This window comes from Sinohyriopsis cumingii, chromosome 19 (assembly GCF_028554795.1).
Source record: "Sinohyriopsis cumingii isolate HCF-2022 chromosome 19, ASM2855479v2, whole genome shotgun sequence".
Classification (NCBI taxonomy): Eukaryota; Metazoa; Mollusca; class Bivalvia; order Unionida; family Unionidae; genus Sinohyriopsis; species Sinohyriopsis cumingii.
The window spans coordinates 64,809,789-64,828,456 of NC_142979.1; the positions used below are offsets into that span (position 1 = coordinate 64,809,789).

Here is an 18,668-nt window from a genome sequence, read left to right on the forward strand (position 1 = left end):
TGGGTACCAATTTTCATGGAATTCTTGGCTGCAACAATTACATATTTAAACACCCACAACTAGCTCCCAAAGCAATTAATTTAAATACCAACAAAGAAGAAATTTTTAACAAAAAATAGATACATTTTAAAATAAATGAATTCACCGTAATTTGTACAGAAAAGAAGTTTGAGGCCCCCTGGAGTCTAAGGCACTCGCTTTTACAGATTGCTCACATCTCGCTTCTTTCCACATGAGTTAAGTCACTGTTTAACCAATGAGAAAGCTTGCCTGTAGCTTCTCAATGGATCTTCCTTGGGTCTTCCTGTTTTTTTTTCTTCACCAAATATACTGACTGCAAATGGATAGCCTATCATATGCTATAAAATGGCATTAAAACGACAAAACCCCAAAAGAACAGAAGTTTTTATTTGAAATAATAAGATGTAAGGATTTGGAGGAGTTATCTCTCCACTGGTAATTTGTGCTCCCTTGATATTTTACTCCTCTGTGAACTCTGTGACATAGAATAGGCTCTATGTGTCTTCATTTATGCCATATAAAGTGAGTAATGGTAACAACCTTTTTATGCTGGGATAGGTCTTGTGATGATGTTCCAAATGAGAAGGTATTCGCTCAGACCTTTGAAAAAAGCATTGTATGGACTGTACTCCTTTAGTCTTTATTGGATACATACACTCCTCTATATAGCAAGGATTTTGCAGATTTGCTATTAAACCCAAAATAAACATACATACAGACAGACAAACACATATATAAATAAATACCACAGATATTCTACACATGACATTTTGACAGATGTCACAGTACAAGTTAGCATTATGCAGCAAAAAATATGACACAATCAATCTTACCTCGAGAATGTCTGCCTGGATCAGGTACTCTAAAATAAAAATAAATTAAGAACAGTAAAATGTATTCTGAAAAACTACTGTTTTGGGAGACCACCCGTGATTAATACCACTTTGCATAACTCCATTACTTGCAATCCATGCAATTTTACCCATTTATATATGCAGGGCATCTATTGCATAACTCCATTACTTGCAATCCATGCAATTTTACCCATTTATATATGCAGGGCATATATTGCATAACTCCATTACTTGCAATCCATGCAATTTTACCCATTTATATATGCAGGGCATATATTGCATAACTCCATTACTTGTTATCCATGCAATTTTACCCATTTATATATGCAGGGCATATATTGCATAACTCCATTATTTGTAATCCATACAATTTTACACATTTCTGTATGCAGGGCATCTATTGCATAACTCCATTACTTGTAATCCACACAATTTTACCCATTTATATATGCAGGGCATCTATTGCATAACTCCATTACTTGTAATCCATGTAATTTTACCCATTTATATATGCAGTGCATATACCACATAACTCCATTATTTGTAATTCATGCAATTTTACACATTTCTGTATGCAGGGCATCTATTGCATAACTCCATTACTTGTAATCCACACAATTTTACCCATTTATATATGCAGGGCATCTATTGCATAACTCCATTACTTGTAATCCATATGATTTTACCCATTTATATATGCAGGGCATCTATTGCATAACTCCATTACTTGTAATCCATACGATTTTACCATTTATATATGCAGGGCATCTATTGCATAACTCCATTACTTGTAATCCACACAATTTTACCATTTATATATGCAGGGCATCTATTGCATAACTCCATTACTTGTAATCCATACGATTTTACCCATTTATATATGCAGGGCATCTATTGCATAACTCCATTACTTGTAATCCATACGATTTTACCATTTATATATGCAGGGCATCTATTGCATAACTCCATTACTTGTAATCCATACGATTTTACCCATTTATATATGCAGGGCATCTATTGCATAACTCCATTACTTGTAATCCATGCAATTTTACCATTTATATATGTAGTGCATATATCACATAACTCCATTACTTGTAATCCACACAATTTTACCATTTATATATGCAGGGCATCTATTGCATAACTCCATTACTTGTAATCCACACAATTTTACCATTTATATATGCAGGGCATCTATTGCATAACTCCATTACTTGTAATCCATACGATTTTACCCATTTATATATGCAGGGCATCTATTGCATAACTCCATTACTTGTAATCCATACGATTTTACCATTTATATATGCAGGGCATCTATTGCATAACTCCATTACTTGTAATCCATACGATTTTACCCATTTATATATGCAGGGCATCTATTGCATAACTCCATTACTTGTAATCCATGCAATTTTACCATTTATATATGTAGTGCATATATCACATAACTCCATTACTTGTAATCCACACAATTTTACCATTTATATATGCAGGGCATCTATTGCATAACTCCATTACTTGTAATCCATACGATTTTACCATTTATATATGCAGGGCATCTATTGCATAACTCCATTACTTGTAATCCATACGATTTTACCATTTATATATGTAGTGCATATATCACATAACTCCATTACTTGTAATCCACACAATTGTACCCATTTATATATGCAGGGCATCTATTACATAACTCCATTACTTGTTATCCATGCAATTTTACCCATTTATATATGCAGGGCATCTATCACACAAGTCCGTTACATGTAATCCATGCAATTTTACCTTTATATATATGCAGTGCATATACCACATAACTCCATAACTTGTAATCCATACAATTTTACACATTTCTATATGCAGTGCATATACCACATAACTCCATAACTTGTAATCCATACAATTTTACACATTTCTATATGCAGAGCATATACCACATAACTCCATAACTTGTAATCCATACAATTTTACACATTTCTATATGCAGTGCATATACCACATAACTCCATAACTTGTAATCCATACAATTTTACACATTTCTATATGCAGTGCATATATCACATAACTCCATTACTTGCAATCCATGCAATTTTACCCATTTGTATATGCAGGGCATCAATCACATAGATAGAGACAATCTTCTGTAACTTTTCTGCTGTACAAATTTTACCTGAAACCTTTTCTTTCAAATTTTAGTCTGAATAATTTCTATATTACTGTCAATACTCACATATAAGTTGGGTCCAATCACAAAAAAACACAGACCCAGAAATGCTGGCACATAATGTGATGCATATCTGGGTCTGTGCAGCTGACAGTTGGATTTGGCTTGTACCCAAGCATAAATGGTAGTTTTATTATGAGATAAGATTTTTCACCTCAGACCTAATTGTTGCTAGGAACCACAAAACTTGCCACTAACATGGTCATTATCACCCTCCTGTTAAAGGACTCAGTGTCAAATGTGTGTATAATGTAAGTGCAATATGTCAACTTAGGCAATGCCTCGATGAAATACAGTCAAATCTTTCTGATATGGAGCTCCACTATCAAATTTAACTGAAATAAAAAAAGAACATGATTGTATGCTTTCCCCATGTTAAGTAACACTGTATCTATCTATCTATCTATCTATCTATCTATCTATCTATCTATCTATCTATATATATATATATATATATATATATATATACCTATACCTATACCTATACCATCTTTACTCACTTATAAGTCGAGACTAACTGCAACCTGCACAGACCCTGATCTGCCATTGCATAATGCACTGGCAGAGCTGGGTTTGTGCAGTTTGTTAGAAGCAATCTGTAGAACAAACAACATAGACCCTGATCTGTTTGCACATTATGCTACAGAAGATCAGGATATTTGTTGTTTGCAGATTGACTCAACTTATTATCAACTATATAGGGTACTTGAGCTTCAATAAAATCTCTGCAACCGTTACAAGTTATGTGCCAGACAAGTAAATGTTAACAAACAGATGGAAGGATGCAGGGATGGACACATGAACAACACCATAACATAATTAGCCAAATTTCTGATGTAAAAATAATGCAAATACTATAGTGTTTAAAAATGTATTTCTCCAATCAGTTCATGCTCATTCAATTTAAATGAGGTTTAAGTTATGTAATTTTAATTACAAATCTATGTGTAAGCACTGCAGATGCACCACAAATGTGCACAGACTGAAATAATTGTACACAGTGCACTGCATATGAAAGATACTGTGTTTTTTCATTTTCCTAGATAACGAAATAATTCTTACCTTGTAGATTCTGTTTCATCATATCCTCTAAGTCTGGAAGTCTGTAAGGAAAGATATTATTAAAATTCCAAAACTCTCAAATTTTTAAATTTTAAAACTTTTACACTTTTAATTATTATAACTGGAAAGCAATATCTTTAGGTATGCTGAATGTAAGGGAACTGAGTGATAAATCAATTTAATTATTTATTTAAATTCCACCCAAATTTTACAACACTTTAAAAGAAATTACTTTAAGATATTTGCTAAAATTTCAGGTTTCATTTCTCAATTAGATCAAACCAACTGGATCACAAAATTTATTTTTGTTTAGACATAATCTTTTAAACATGTTTTATGTTGCAAATACAATTAAGATGTTGTTTGGACCTCAATTCTATTTTTTTTCGCTAGAGATGCCAAATCTACACTGACTTGTAGCTACTTTATATAAAATGGGGAGGATACAATACGTTACATTTCTTTTAACATTTGTAGCAAGTCTCACTAATCACCATATTAAAATCCATTATCATGGCGTGTGTGTGATTTGGATTTTTAACATAGCTTTGACAATTTTTCAGTCATATCACTACAATGTCTGTAATGTGACAGTTTATAGTGATGTCAAGCACTGGGGCATCAAGCTGCAGACATGCAACATCATGTCCCACCCAGTCACATTGTCCTGACACCAGGCTGACCAGTCCTAACACTAACCTCTTAATGCTGAACGCCTAGCGAAGCAGCTGGAGGTACCATTTTTATAATTCTGTAGGACTCTGCCAGGGTTTGAACCTGTGACCTTCCACATCCGAGATGGAAGCTCTAACCACTAGGCCACTGGAGCAGTCTCACTGATGGAAAGTTAAACAGCACTGCTACTGATTCTTAATTACTTAAAAATGTTTTTATTCTTATTGGTTTTAACTGCACTTTTAACACATTACTAGCCGTATCAGGTCAAGGAAATGGGAGCAAAGAGCCCTTCCCAGGGATACACTAATGCAAATGACCCAGCCCAAACAGCCCTTCCGAGGGATACACTAATGCAAATGACCCAGCCCAAAAAGCCCTTCCCAGGGATACACTAATGCAAATGACCCAGCCCAAAGAGCCCTTCCGAGGGATACACTAATGCAAATGACCCATCCCAAACCATCCCAAAGAGACCTTCCCAGAGATACACTAATGCAAATGACCCAGTCCAAAGAGCCCTTCCCAGAAATACACTGATGCAAATGACCCATCCCAAAGAGCCCTTCCCAGGGATACACTAATGCAAATGAACCCATCCCAAAGAGCCCTTCCCAGGGATACACTAATGCAAATGAACCCATTCCAAAGAGCCCTTCCCAGGGATACACTAATGCAAATGACCTAGCCCAAAGAGCCCTTCCCAGGGATACACTAATGCAAATGACCCAGCCCAGAGAGCCCTTCCCAGGGATACACTAATGCAAATGACCTCTAGGCTATGGATGGTATCAAATCCGTGACCTTTGGATCATAAGTTCAATATTCTACCAACCAACCTACCATGAGCTTCACATATTCCTTAAAAACGTTTATGTTGATACTTTGTGCACACAAATTAAGTTATTTACAGAATTATCTACTTATTCAATATTAAGTCCAAAAATAGTAAATTATCAAAAAAATTAAAACCAGTGTATAGCTACAGGAACATTGTAACATTTTGCCCTCATTTGTTTTTCAAATGGCTGGTGCTTGTTCATCTTCTGTGTGTTCAAGTTGGTTTTTAAAAAACTGTCCATTTGTAATGTCTTATTGTTTTAATTTCACCATGTGGAATTGTTTAACATTTCTTTGTGATTTACTTAGATTCTTATTTAAAAATTCCATAAAGTGTTTATAAAATTCTCTAGAGTGTTTATACAATTTACTTGAGTGTTTATTCTCTAGAGTTTTATAAAATTGCCAAGCAGTTTGCTTTTTTTATGATTATAATGAAGAAATTACAGTGCAAAAAATGCATCATTGATACAAGAAGATATTTATTTCATTCAAGTTACATTATTTGTTTCATTGTTTTAACTATGATTCTTGCAAACTGTAAATTTTAATTTGTGAACATGTTTAAAAACCCACAAGTGCCATTATTACCTTTCGATTTTTGTTATTGAGCACGATCATACGGGTGCTTGTATTACTGACATCATAAACCCGGGGGACAGGACTGTCTGGGGGCCATGAATGCCCATTAAAAGGCTGTCTGTAAAAGAAACAAAAAATGTATTTACAATACAAAGTGCCTGTTTTGGCTTATACATTTTGCAGGATGTTTTAAAGATACAAGTTTATCGCAAGACTTTCGTCTTTACCACAAGTTAAATAATAGTATGTCATTTTTGCTACTCTCTCATAAATGCCATATACTTGGTAGCTGTTACTGTGCTGACATGCTGTTAAACAGTAAAAATGCCTGCAGACTGTCTCAAAATTTCAGAAAAGCCATCAAATGCAAAAGCTACAATACAGTGATCAAAAGTTCATGAATGACAAATATTTAACGTTGAGCTGTTAATCTTGTAGATTAGCAGTGGCTAAATGTTTTGCAATTATACCACCGCTCCAGTGGCCTAGTTGTTAGAGCGTCTGCCTAGGATGCAGGAGTCATGGGTTCGAAGTCCCCAGCAGAGTCATACCAAAGACTTTCAAAAATGGTACTAACAGCTGCCTCAATAGGCGCTCAGCATTACGAGGTTAGACAGTTAGGACTGGTCGTCCTGGTGTCAGGATAATGTGACTGGGTGGAACATCATGCTACATGTCTGCGGCATGATGCTCCAGTATGAGACATCACTTTTAACTGCCACACTACAGACATCGTAACGATATGACTGGAAAATTGTTAAAGCTACATTAAAAATCTAAATCACACATTAGCAGTGGCAGTTACATAAGATTAGGAATTTACATTTTTCTTTTTTTAAAAATGCAGTGATCCCTTGTCACATTACTCTATTCAAGGGAGTCATTTAAAGCCAGGACTTTACAAATTTATCCAAGTCAGCTTGCCATGGGCAAGGTGACTGGAAAATTGAACTTGCCCTTGGGGCTTTTTGAGCTCGCTCCAAAATATGAGAAAAAAATATCACAAATAAAGTTTATAAGAGACAAAAATATGTTGATAATCTAAATCATCAAAAGTGAATAGTACCTGTATATATTTATGTACATGAGGAAAAATATTAAGGGTTAGAATGCAGGTGTAGTCAAAAGATTAAAGATGGGCATATGCATGTATACAGACAGAATAAAGGATAGACAGATAAAGGTTTTGCAAGCAGCTAGATTATTAAGCAGAGAGATAGAGAGAGAAACATTTAGGTAAGAGATATTAAACTGAAAACCTCTCAACTTAATTTTAATTGTTTTAATACATCATATCATTATCTTTACTTATGAATCCATTTTCATGCAAGTTTAAATATCCATCCAGTAAGAAAACAAGGTAAAACATGATCCCTCACTAAAATATTCCAATATCATTGAGTTCACTCTTTCTTGTTTATTGGAAGTTTTTTTGGATGGTGGAGTCTTTTGAGGTGGGGATCACAAGTTATGTTATTAGAAATTATCACTTTAGTTACCTTGAAATCAGCAACATGCATCAAAACAATCTTTGACAATCCACCTGCTTACTGTTGGCAATCTCAGTAGATTCTGAGCAGATAAACTGACCATGGTTAGGTCATATAACTTGTGTATTTCAGCAATTCCCAAACACATACAAATATTACGAATAAAAAAAAAAAACGATAAGTCAAAATCTAACTATTTATTTTCTCTGTCAAAACAGTAAGTATTCATATTTATATGTCTTTTTGGGACTTCACGGGACTGACTATGTCTGTATGGGACTTCACGGTCTGACTTACTTTGATACTGACTTTAATAACAGACTCTGACGGTATATCATGGTAAAATAAAAGAATTTTAGATAAAAGGAACTGTGGGCTAAAATAAAAGGAACTGATACATCTAAAGTGGCAAGATCACAGAGTGTAAAACTTGTAGAACAAGAAGCATTATAAACTGAACACAGCTTATCTTCTCCCTCAATTTTGGACTTGACCATAAGCAAGTACCTTGCAAATCTGAGCTTGCCCAAGACAAATTTAGCTTATCCTGAGCATTGGGCAAGTGGATTTGTAAGCCCTGAAAGTGTACCATGATACATGTGAGGTCACCTTATTTTGGGGTACATTATATGGAAAAATATAATTCAAGCACTATAATGGGATGGATGGCTTTACCCATGTTAACTCAGAGACTGCATTGTACAAAGGTATTTGAAAGTAAGGGATCACAGCAGCACACTTTTCAGCACAAAAAAACTGAGGAACTACCATTTTCTCAAGATTGAACCCTTGTATACATTTTTGGGATCCAACCTAAGGTTCTGCATAATGCTACCAGATACCAGTGATATTGCCAATACCCTTTGAGTCTCCAACCCTACAATATCAATGATACCACATAAAAGACTATTTTGTAACTGATATACTGTATGCAGCTATTTTCGGATTTTATATGATCAACTATCTTTTTTTGCCAACCATGTCACATGTTTCCATGCATGTCTTTCCAGCATTCTAGTTTCTTCTTTTCGGCTTCAACTCCAAGGATGATACTTGTGTTTCACCACAATCCATCACTTGCAAATGTACACTGAACATTTTGTGATATTAACAATTGCTGTTCTACATTATTTTTGTTAGATGTTTTTGACCATTTTGATGACAAAGTCAGGAAGTCAAGATAATTATCCAATGCACTGGATGGATATTTGTGGACAGTTACCAGGATATATAGCCAAGTGCTTCTTCACAACTTTCTGCTGCTGTCATTATTTCATTTGATGAAGGTACATTAACTTGAAAGTGTAAGATATACTGAAAGACCAACCTAAATTTACCTGGAACTATACTAACAATTAATTAATTAATTAATTATTAATCAAATAATAATTTATTAATAATAACTTACATTGCTTTATATTCTAGAACATACTCATAGTGTGTTTGAATGAGGTTTGTGGCATTTAGCCATAAAATATTGCCAAAATAAGTCAAACTGAATGTTAATAAGGTTTATGTGTTTTATTTTTGTTCTTTTTCCTCACACTGATTCACTTTTATCTTCACAATTCAATGCTTTCTTTCACTGTTTATTTACAGGATGGATCAATAAATACATGTACAATCAATTTTCAATGTCCATTTTCGGAATTGATTTAAAAAGTAAATTCACTCTAACTCTCAATCTCCCTCTTTCTCATTATAATCCAGATTTTTACTCATATTCATTCATCATTTTTAGCTGGTTGCAATTGAGTCATTTTTTTATTCATATATATGACTGCACAAAAAATATGAGCTGATGCTAATGTCAAGCTTTCATGTTTCTCACTATATGATTCAGTTTTGACAAATCATTGTGATGCAGATGTACTGGACCTGATGCAAGAAAATTATAGCATCAGATGACTTTAATCAATATTCTACTTGTTAATCCCCATCTATTAAACACATACCAGTAACATATCCTTCAGGTCACCATAATTTACAACACTGGAAAGTACATATACTGATTGTACTGACGTAATAAATTACATGCATACTACATGGATACCATCCAATTTGCTACAAAGTTCCTTTTTTGACTAAATCTTCAATTAAATTAAATTTATAAAAAGTATAAAATCTAATCATTATGCCATAGAATTCACTTGCTACAACAATGTGCCTTAGAAATTTTCACTTGCTTTGAAGAATTTATGGAACAGATATGGAATAAATTGTCTGATTCAATAATTTTTTCAGTCCATATCTGTTCCATAATTCTGTAAGTATTCAATATGAAAGCCATGAAAGATTTTGTATGTGTGTAGATATCTAAAGTTCCTTTTCCTAAACTAATGAAAGAGAGTTTTAATCAAACTATGGTACATTGTCCTCTTTGCAAGTACATGGAATAGTGGCTCCCTGCTGGCTCTGTGATGTAGAATAGACCTGTTATGCCATCTAAATGTCATACAGAGATGGTTAATGGAGACAATCATTTATTGGAGAATACTGAATACTTTATAAACAACTGTGGTTGATATTAAAAAGAAAAAGTAGTGGCCCTGTTTTTGTTTTGTGTGCCTTTATTGGGATACCTTGACTAATACTCTGCATTATACAGCCAGGATTGTGCTGTGAATCCATATACACACATACATACACATATTTAGATATACTAACTTATAAGTTCAGCTGCAAACTATATTTACTCTGATTTGCCATCACATAATGCACTGGCAGATCTGCATCCGTATAGTGTGTTATGTGTAATCAGTAACACAGACCCTGGTCTGCTTGACTGTGTATATGTGATGTCATATTTCTACATTGTTTGCAGTTCAGGACTCAACTTATAAATGAGTACCTACCTACCTACCACACGCATACATACAAGCATGCATGCAAGCATGTCTGCATGCATGTATGCGTAGATACATACATACATACATACATACATACATACATACATACATACATACATACATACATCCATCCATGCATGCATGCATGCATGCATGCATGCATGCATCCATCCATCCATCCATCCATGCATGCATGCATACATACATCCATCCATCCATCCATCCATACATACAATGTTAGGCCTATGCAGCTGAACTGCATTCTTGAGTAGATACGTAACTAATACAATATGGTATCAATTTATAACTGCAGCAAAACAGTCACATTTTGAACACCTTGTGAACATTAACAATAAACAAATGTGTAATTGATATGACTTTAATCTGCAAATCATTGTCTCAAATCAGCCTCAAAAAGCTTTTCTCTTATTTATTTGAACATAGTTTTTCTGTTACAATGATTTCTAATTAAATATAATTACTGACAATCAATCATATTATATTAGATAAACATGGCTAGACTTTGACAATATAACTACTGTATAGTTGTCAATAACTCTCAATCAATGGCTACCTACCGAGTATTAGGAACTCCCTCTTTGTTCCAGTGACCAATATAAACATGTAGTGTTATGGTGGAGGCATATTATAAGTGTTATGGTGGAGGCATATAGTGTTATGGTGGAGGCATATAGTGTTATGGTGGAGACATGTAGTGTTATGGTGGAGGCATATAGTGTTATGGTGGAGGCATGTATTGTTATGGTGGAGGCATGTAGTGTTATGGTGGAGGCATATTATAAGTGTTATGGTGGAGGCATATAATGTTATGGTGGAGGCATATAGTGTTATGGTAGAGGCATATAGTGTTATGATGGAGTCATGTAGTGTTATGGTGGAGGCATATTATAAGTGTTATGGTGGAGGCATATAGTGTTTTATGGTGGAGGTATATAGTGTTATGGTGGAGGCATGTAGTGTTATGGTGGAGGAATATAGTGTTATGGTAGAGGCATTTAGTGCTATGGTGGAGGCATATAGTGTTATGATGGAGTCATGTAGTGTTATGGTGGAGGCATGTAGTGTTATGGTGGAGGCATATAGTGTTATGGTGGAGGCATGTAGTGTTATGGTGGAGGCATATTATAAGTGTTATGGTGGAGGCATGTAGTGTTATGGTGGAGGTATATAGTGTTATGGTGGAGGCATGTAGTGTTATGGTGGAGGCATATAGTGTTATGGTGGAGGCATGTAGTGCTATGGTGGAGGCATATTATAAGTGTTATGGTGGAAGCATGCAGTGTTATGGTGGAGGCATGTAGTGTTATGGTGGAGGCATGTAGTGTTATGGTGGAGGCATATAGTGTTATGGTGGAGGCATGTAGTGTTATGGTGGAGGCATATAGTGTTATGGTGGAGGCATGTAGTGTTATGGTGGAGGCATATAGTGTTATGGTGGAGGCGTATAGTGTTATGGTGGAGGCATATAGTGTTATGGTGGAGGCATATAGTGTTATGTGTGCCCTTGCCATGTTACAGCACATCCCATCAAGAACTTTATGTTTGTTAAATAGCTTTCAAAGGACAAGGATCCCGCAGAATTATTGGGGTGGGGGTGGGGGAACATGTAGTGGTCAGCTATTAAGTTTTATGGATGCAGGCCAAAACATGTTTAGAGGTAAAAAGCTGGTTGGGGGCATGCCCCAAGATTCAAGTCCGACCTCTTTTGGTGTTAACCATACTTTTATTGTCTTTACAGCACATGCACAAACATCAGTACATGTAAAGTTCTAATGGTAAAAAGTCATATAATGTACTGCAGATTTCCTCTTCCTGATTCACATGAATATCTATGTATATATAGGGGTTAACAGCATGAGTACCAAAATCCTGGATAGTAAGATTTCACATCTACAAGATGCCATACAAAACTACAAACAGAAAAAATTAAAATCCTTAATATACAAAGACAGCAGACTCTTTAATTTGTATAAAACACACTCTTTTAAAATGTCTAAGACCTTCTCAGCTGGAATATTGTCAGATGAATACAAGGGCAAAATTGGCTCTCTCCATTAGTCACCCTTGTGACATGCAGGATGAAATGAATTGGGCAAATTCTATACTTCCTAGTGGCTGATCCACATGAACATTCATGCCATTACTGGAAGTTACCTCGCACTCTAAAGGATATTTATCTGTTGTCAGCACTTTGATGTATCTTGTCCACTTTGGCCACCACACAAGATGGATTAGAGTTGTCACTGTTGGGAAGTATGGAAATGGAGATACCAGGTGTGAAATTGATTACAAACTAGTCAGTCATTACCCAGAAGGAATTAACCTTGCTTTTCATATTAAGTGTTAAGTCAGTGCAAGTAATTTGAAATCAATAATTTGAAAGGAATCAAATATAATAGCTGAATTACAATCAATTAAAACATACTGTAAATTTTCCCACCCATAAAATTACATCTAAATGACATAAGTGTGTCAAGTTGTCAACAGAAATATATTTTGACTCATGGTTAGAAGTGAAATTAAATTTTTAAATATTGTGCAAATTATTTTTTCAAGGTTTTAAACTTATTTTGAAGTTCAAGACACAAGCAGTTACAAGATTATGTCCATGGAGAGCATAACATTTATTAAAATTTGATAAAGTATGCTTTGAGTTTTGTTTCTAAATAAAATATAAATAAATATAAAGTGAAAAGTAATAAATAATTAAAAAACAAATACCTGCAAAGGCAAAGAAATTAGTATGTTTTCTCAACAGCTAGTCTAGCCTAACAATAAAGTGTGTGCAAAAAAAGCATTTTTTATGGGGTTGGGGTAGACCTGTTCATTATTTGCAAACATTTTTTTTTTTTTTAATTTATTTAGGTTAGGTTATGTTTTTTTAGGATGTTTAGGTTTCTAAGGTCAAAATGAAATTTTCGGTTTTTTGAGATCCACTTCCTTACCTCGCTGCCTATAATGTCCTAACTTTAAAAATTATATACAAGCGGATGTTCAAAAATTACAATTAAAACCTTTAAAAGTGTTGCTGAATTCACTGAAAGGTCACAGCATTGACCAAGATGTTGACTTAATAGTAAATTATTCCTAATTTTCTTAAAGGACATTTAAACTGAAATTTAAATAAGCATTTAAGGCATGGTAGATGAACATTGGAGACAAAAAGTATAATAATAAATTAAATGCTAATCTGTAATGAAATATGTACATGTGAATAAAGTTATAAAGGCAGATAGGAAGAAAATTTAATCTTTTGTTAGATGTATGGACATAAATTTATGAAGTTTTGATGGAGATACACTAATTGATATATAGTTATCCACAACACTCTAGCGTTGGACTGAGTGGTGTTTAACAGTACATCAGCACATGAAAGGTTACACCATGTCAAGGCAGTTTGGACAGTTAAGTGACTTGACCAATAACATGCCACTGGTCTGGGAAAGATGTGCACCTTTCCAGTATGCAATTTAATCACTTAGATCACCATGGCTTCCTCTACTGTTGGGAATCATGTGACATAATATGTCTGTCTATGCAATGTCAATAACATTTCCTAATTTTGTTCTGACCATAAACATATGAAATAAGTAATATAACACTTTATTCATTCTAATTTTTATTACCACTTTATGCATTTTATCAATACATTTATAGACTTTTATGACATATTGACAAATTTACTGCACAGGGGGTGTGTTGAGTGGATTTCTGTAATGTAATAAATTTTACTAAAATTTAAAAATTTATGTTTTGCGACTAATTGTGCTATCCAATTTATTTCCTTTGATCTCAATCTGTGATGCATGATTCATGGTTATGTCAGTCTTACAAATGTTTTTCTGCCCATAGGTGTCATACTGGGATGTATACAAGTTTTTTATATGAACTGATCAACAATGAACTGTAGCACACATAACAATGACATAAAACTGTTTAGCCTGAAATTACACTGAACCTAACAAAAAGCATCCATGATGATAATGCAAATGCACTATAAGCAATGAAGTATTGATATGTTACATGTACTGATTTTCTTTCAAATAAAAAAAAATCATCTTTATTTTTTTCTATTTTTCTTTTGTCTGAACTATTAAGTTAAATAATGCTGAAAATCTTGTGATCATCATGTTATGTATTTTGTATAATAATAATAATAATAATAATAATAATAATAATAATAATAATTTTTATTTAAAGTGGATAACATCATTAACTAAAATCTCTGTACCCTAAAGGCCCTCTAATACACTAAGGCAGGTATGGTTATGGATTCCATTTTATAATGTGATGCTATATTTATATGTATAATGTACTTCATTAGAAGGAATTCTTGCTTTAAAGCAGTAAGCTCCATGGCTCCAATGGACAGTACTGTATGTACATATATTTAAACTAAAAAACATATTTAAGTAACACAACCATTGAAATACCCTAGAATATAAACATATAGGTCATAGAATAAGCAAACAGCCCAAAGGAATACTGTGTATCCTCGCTTATAAAAACCAGTTGAACTGCACACAACATAGACACTGATCTGCCATCATATAATGTACAAACTTATCAGGATATATTTTGTTTGTTTTACTGATTACTTATAACAAAAATAAATTGGTCCAGATCTGCCAGCACATGATAAGATGGCAGTTCTGGATCTGTGCAGTTTGCAGTAGGAACTGACATATAAGTGAGTATAGATGCTACATTAGAAAACAAGAACTGTTCTATTATGGTACATCCATATTTGTATCTTAATGCTTGCAAATTGTAATCAGCCTTAACAGTTAATGGCAGATTAAAGAATTCCAGGCCATGGTTACAAAGTATATAAACATTATCTGAATAATTCTGTGTTATGTACATTTGATTTAATTTATATTTGATTTAATTTAATTGTTTGTAAGTTTGAAAATCTTTTTATTTTAATTTCATTACATGTCAAAGTAATCCAATTTTGTGTGCTAGGAATTTGATATTTTTCCAGAAATTAGTTGGACCTGACTGTTCATTTGAAAACACCTAAAAATAGAACTTTGTACTTTTTTGCTGACCTAGTTCCTGGCCTTGATTGAGAATCAAGTAAACAACTTCTTTTTTTTAATTCATTCTTAATGTGTGAATGATAATAGTGATATCGAGGCTGTACTGTTCTAAACTGTTCTGGAATGTGATCACGTGACCCTCATACGGGTATCTATTTTGCATCTTTTTTTACTGTATAACATTTGCCTATAGAGAAATTAGTTGGTTGGGCCTTTACGCTGGAAAGTGTTTGTTTGTGATCAGTTTGGAGTTGCATTTTAATTTTTTATTCAAATTATTTGGATTCTAAAGGATTAATTCTTTTTCCTGGAAATATTTGAGTGCTCATACAGAATTCTTGCTGGTGGCCTAGTGGTTAGAGTGCCTGCCTTGGATGCGGGAGGTCGTGGGTTCGATCCCCTGCTGAGTCATACCAGCGACTTACAAAAATGGTACTAACAGCTGCCTCGCTTGGCGTTCAGCATTAAGAGGTTAGTGTTAGGACTGGTCAGCCTGGTGTCAGGATAATGTGACTGGGTGGGACATGATGCTACATGTCTGCGGCATGATGCCCCAGTGCTAGACATCACTATAAACTGCCACATTGCAGACATCATAGCAATATGACTGAAAAATTGTTAAAGCTATGTTAAAAATCCAAATCACATCACAACACACAGAATTCTTGGACAAAGTCATTTCTAGGAGTTTTATTCAGAAATTCAAACACCGGAATATTGTTTGTGAATCAACAAAGAACTGTAGACACAACAGCACAATACTAGCTACAGTATACGTCATCGCCATCCATTTTGGAATTTTCATCAGGACTTGAACTTGAATTCAAAAGAACATTTCATTACTAGGACTTCTAAAATTTAATTCATGGATTATTATTGGATTATTTCTGGATTTGATTTATTAAAACCATAAGTTCTTAATTTTTCATTTTTACATTTTCTTCCAGGGAAATAAACTATTTGTTAAATTTTTCAAAGTTTGTTGTTTTCACTCTTTGTATTGTTATTCTTTATTAATGCCTAAACACATAAGATCTGTCTATGGTTCATGAATAATAATATTATTTTGAACCTCAGATCATAATTCTATATAATGTTTGTTTTCACACATTTTGAATAGATTTTGGCGATAATTAGGTACCATTCCATGAACAAAATTGTCAATAACAATTAGATTACATCATGAATACTCATTCATTTTTACTACAATACTAAATATTCTGAGAAAATATCACACACTGCATCAATAATGACACAGTAATAATAATAATAATAATAATAATAATAATAATAATAATAATAATAATATTATTATTATTATTAATATTATTATTATTAAAAATAATAATGGCTTTGCTTAAATAACCTCATTTGGTCAACAAACAACTGTCAGTGCCAGACTAGGTCATTTATCAAACAGGTCTCTTTATGTTCGGTAACATCATGACGGGAGGACCACATGATCGTGGGCTGAGAGGACTAAAGGCAGATCCAAATTTCTGGCCATGTCAAACAATGACTATTTTCTATGAGCTATTTATTAATTGTACATATATAATGTATGTAATGTACAATTCTTACAAGGTGGTTTGGAGAAATAAGCTATTAAACTAGAAAACTTTACAAATGTTCTACTGCTGCTACCATACACAAGCAGCCTATGAGTCCAACTGCAAATTGCATTGACCCAGATCTGCCATCAAATATTGTGCCAGTAGATCTGGGTCAAACAATATAGACCATGATCTGTAGGTACATTATGTTATGCCAGATCAGGATCTTGTCTGCAGTTTGACTTGACTTGTAAGTGAGTACATGTATATACAGTACTACTACTATCAAATACGTACAAGACATTAAAGATGAATAAACACAGCATTAACAGAAAGACAAGCAACTAAACTTGTACAAGACATTACAGATGAATAAATTAATGTACATTCTTTTAAGGAAGAGTATTAATTCAAAACACTAAATCCTACAAATTATTGTTTCTGTAGATGTTGACTGAGATGCTTCCTAAAATCGATGATGTGTCAACTGACTGCATGTTGGGTGTAGACTAAAGAATTCCAAAGTTTGTCTCCAGGACAAGCAAAACTATTCTTATAAAATTCAAAATTTGGTTTCACTAAATATAAATTGATATTTGAGATGGATCTTAGTTCATATGTATGTACATTTTCTGATTTATATATTATTACCTGTAAGATTATCAGAAGAATACTTTAAGGATTTTGCAGACAAAGTTAAGCCACCCAAGAGTTTTAAAAGGCAATCTGTTGCTGATGTGTGATCAAGAACAACACTAGCTGTTTCTGTCTTAAATTTCATTGGTCTGTCTTCATGTTCTACAAATATATTACCCACACCTGTTATAACAGCTGTTTTGACATCAAGTTTATCCAATTTTTAAAAATGAATTCGAGACTTGAGGTATGGTCAAGGACTTTTGTTCACTAAATTTTGAGTAAATATGCTCATTTAGTTCCTCACCTGAGAATCTTGTATGGGCTGTGAGATCCACAAGCTGTTCATGTACTTCACAAGTTCAGGAATGTGCAATCTGGAGAGGTTCTTATTAAATGCTACCATTTTCATCACTGGTATATCTAATTGTCAGGGCTTTTGTTTACAGACTTGCCTCTTAAATCAGTGAAAGTTTACAGTGTTTTATAAGTTTATTTTTGGTAATACCATCTGATATTTCTTTTGAATAGTAAGTTTTTCTTGCTTTTTGAATCACATACTTTATTCTTTTTCTGTAATCCAAAGTTGTTAGTATATTTTAAATTATTAAATCCATCATTGTTTTAACAGCATTCAAGATACCACTTGTCAACCAAATGGATTTATTCTGTTGCTCAACTCTCACTTGTCAACTAAATGGGTTTATCTGGTCACTTAACTCTCTTAAAACTAAAAGCAGCATGACTTTGTTGGATGTCAGTAATGTCAAAAGCATCATCAAAGATTCAATAACTGATCAAGGAATCTAT

General features: G+C 33.7%; 1 protein-coding gene across 2 annotated transcripts in view; it reads right to left on the reverse strand.

Annotated features, from left to right (window-relative positions):
• Window positions 1–18,668, reverse strand: part of LOC149775858 (uncharacterized) — a 107,263-nt gene that overhangs the window by 51,748 nt on the left and 36,847 nt on the right. For both annotated transcript variants that reach the window (XM_089944112.1, XM_089944111.1), the window contains exons 3-5: window positions 6,274–6,382; window positions 4,168–4,208; window positions 855–883 (exon numbers count right to left, since the gene is read on the reverse strand). In XM_089944112.1, coding sequence (XP_089800238.1) covers window positions 855–883; window positions 4,168–4,208; window positions 6,274–6,382 — 179 coding nt within the window. The remainder of the gene's footprint in view (window positions 1–854; window positions 884–4,167; window positions 4,209–6,273; window positions 6,383–18,668) is intronic.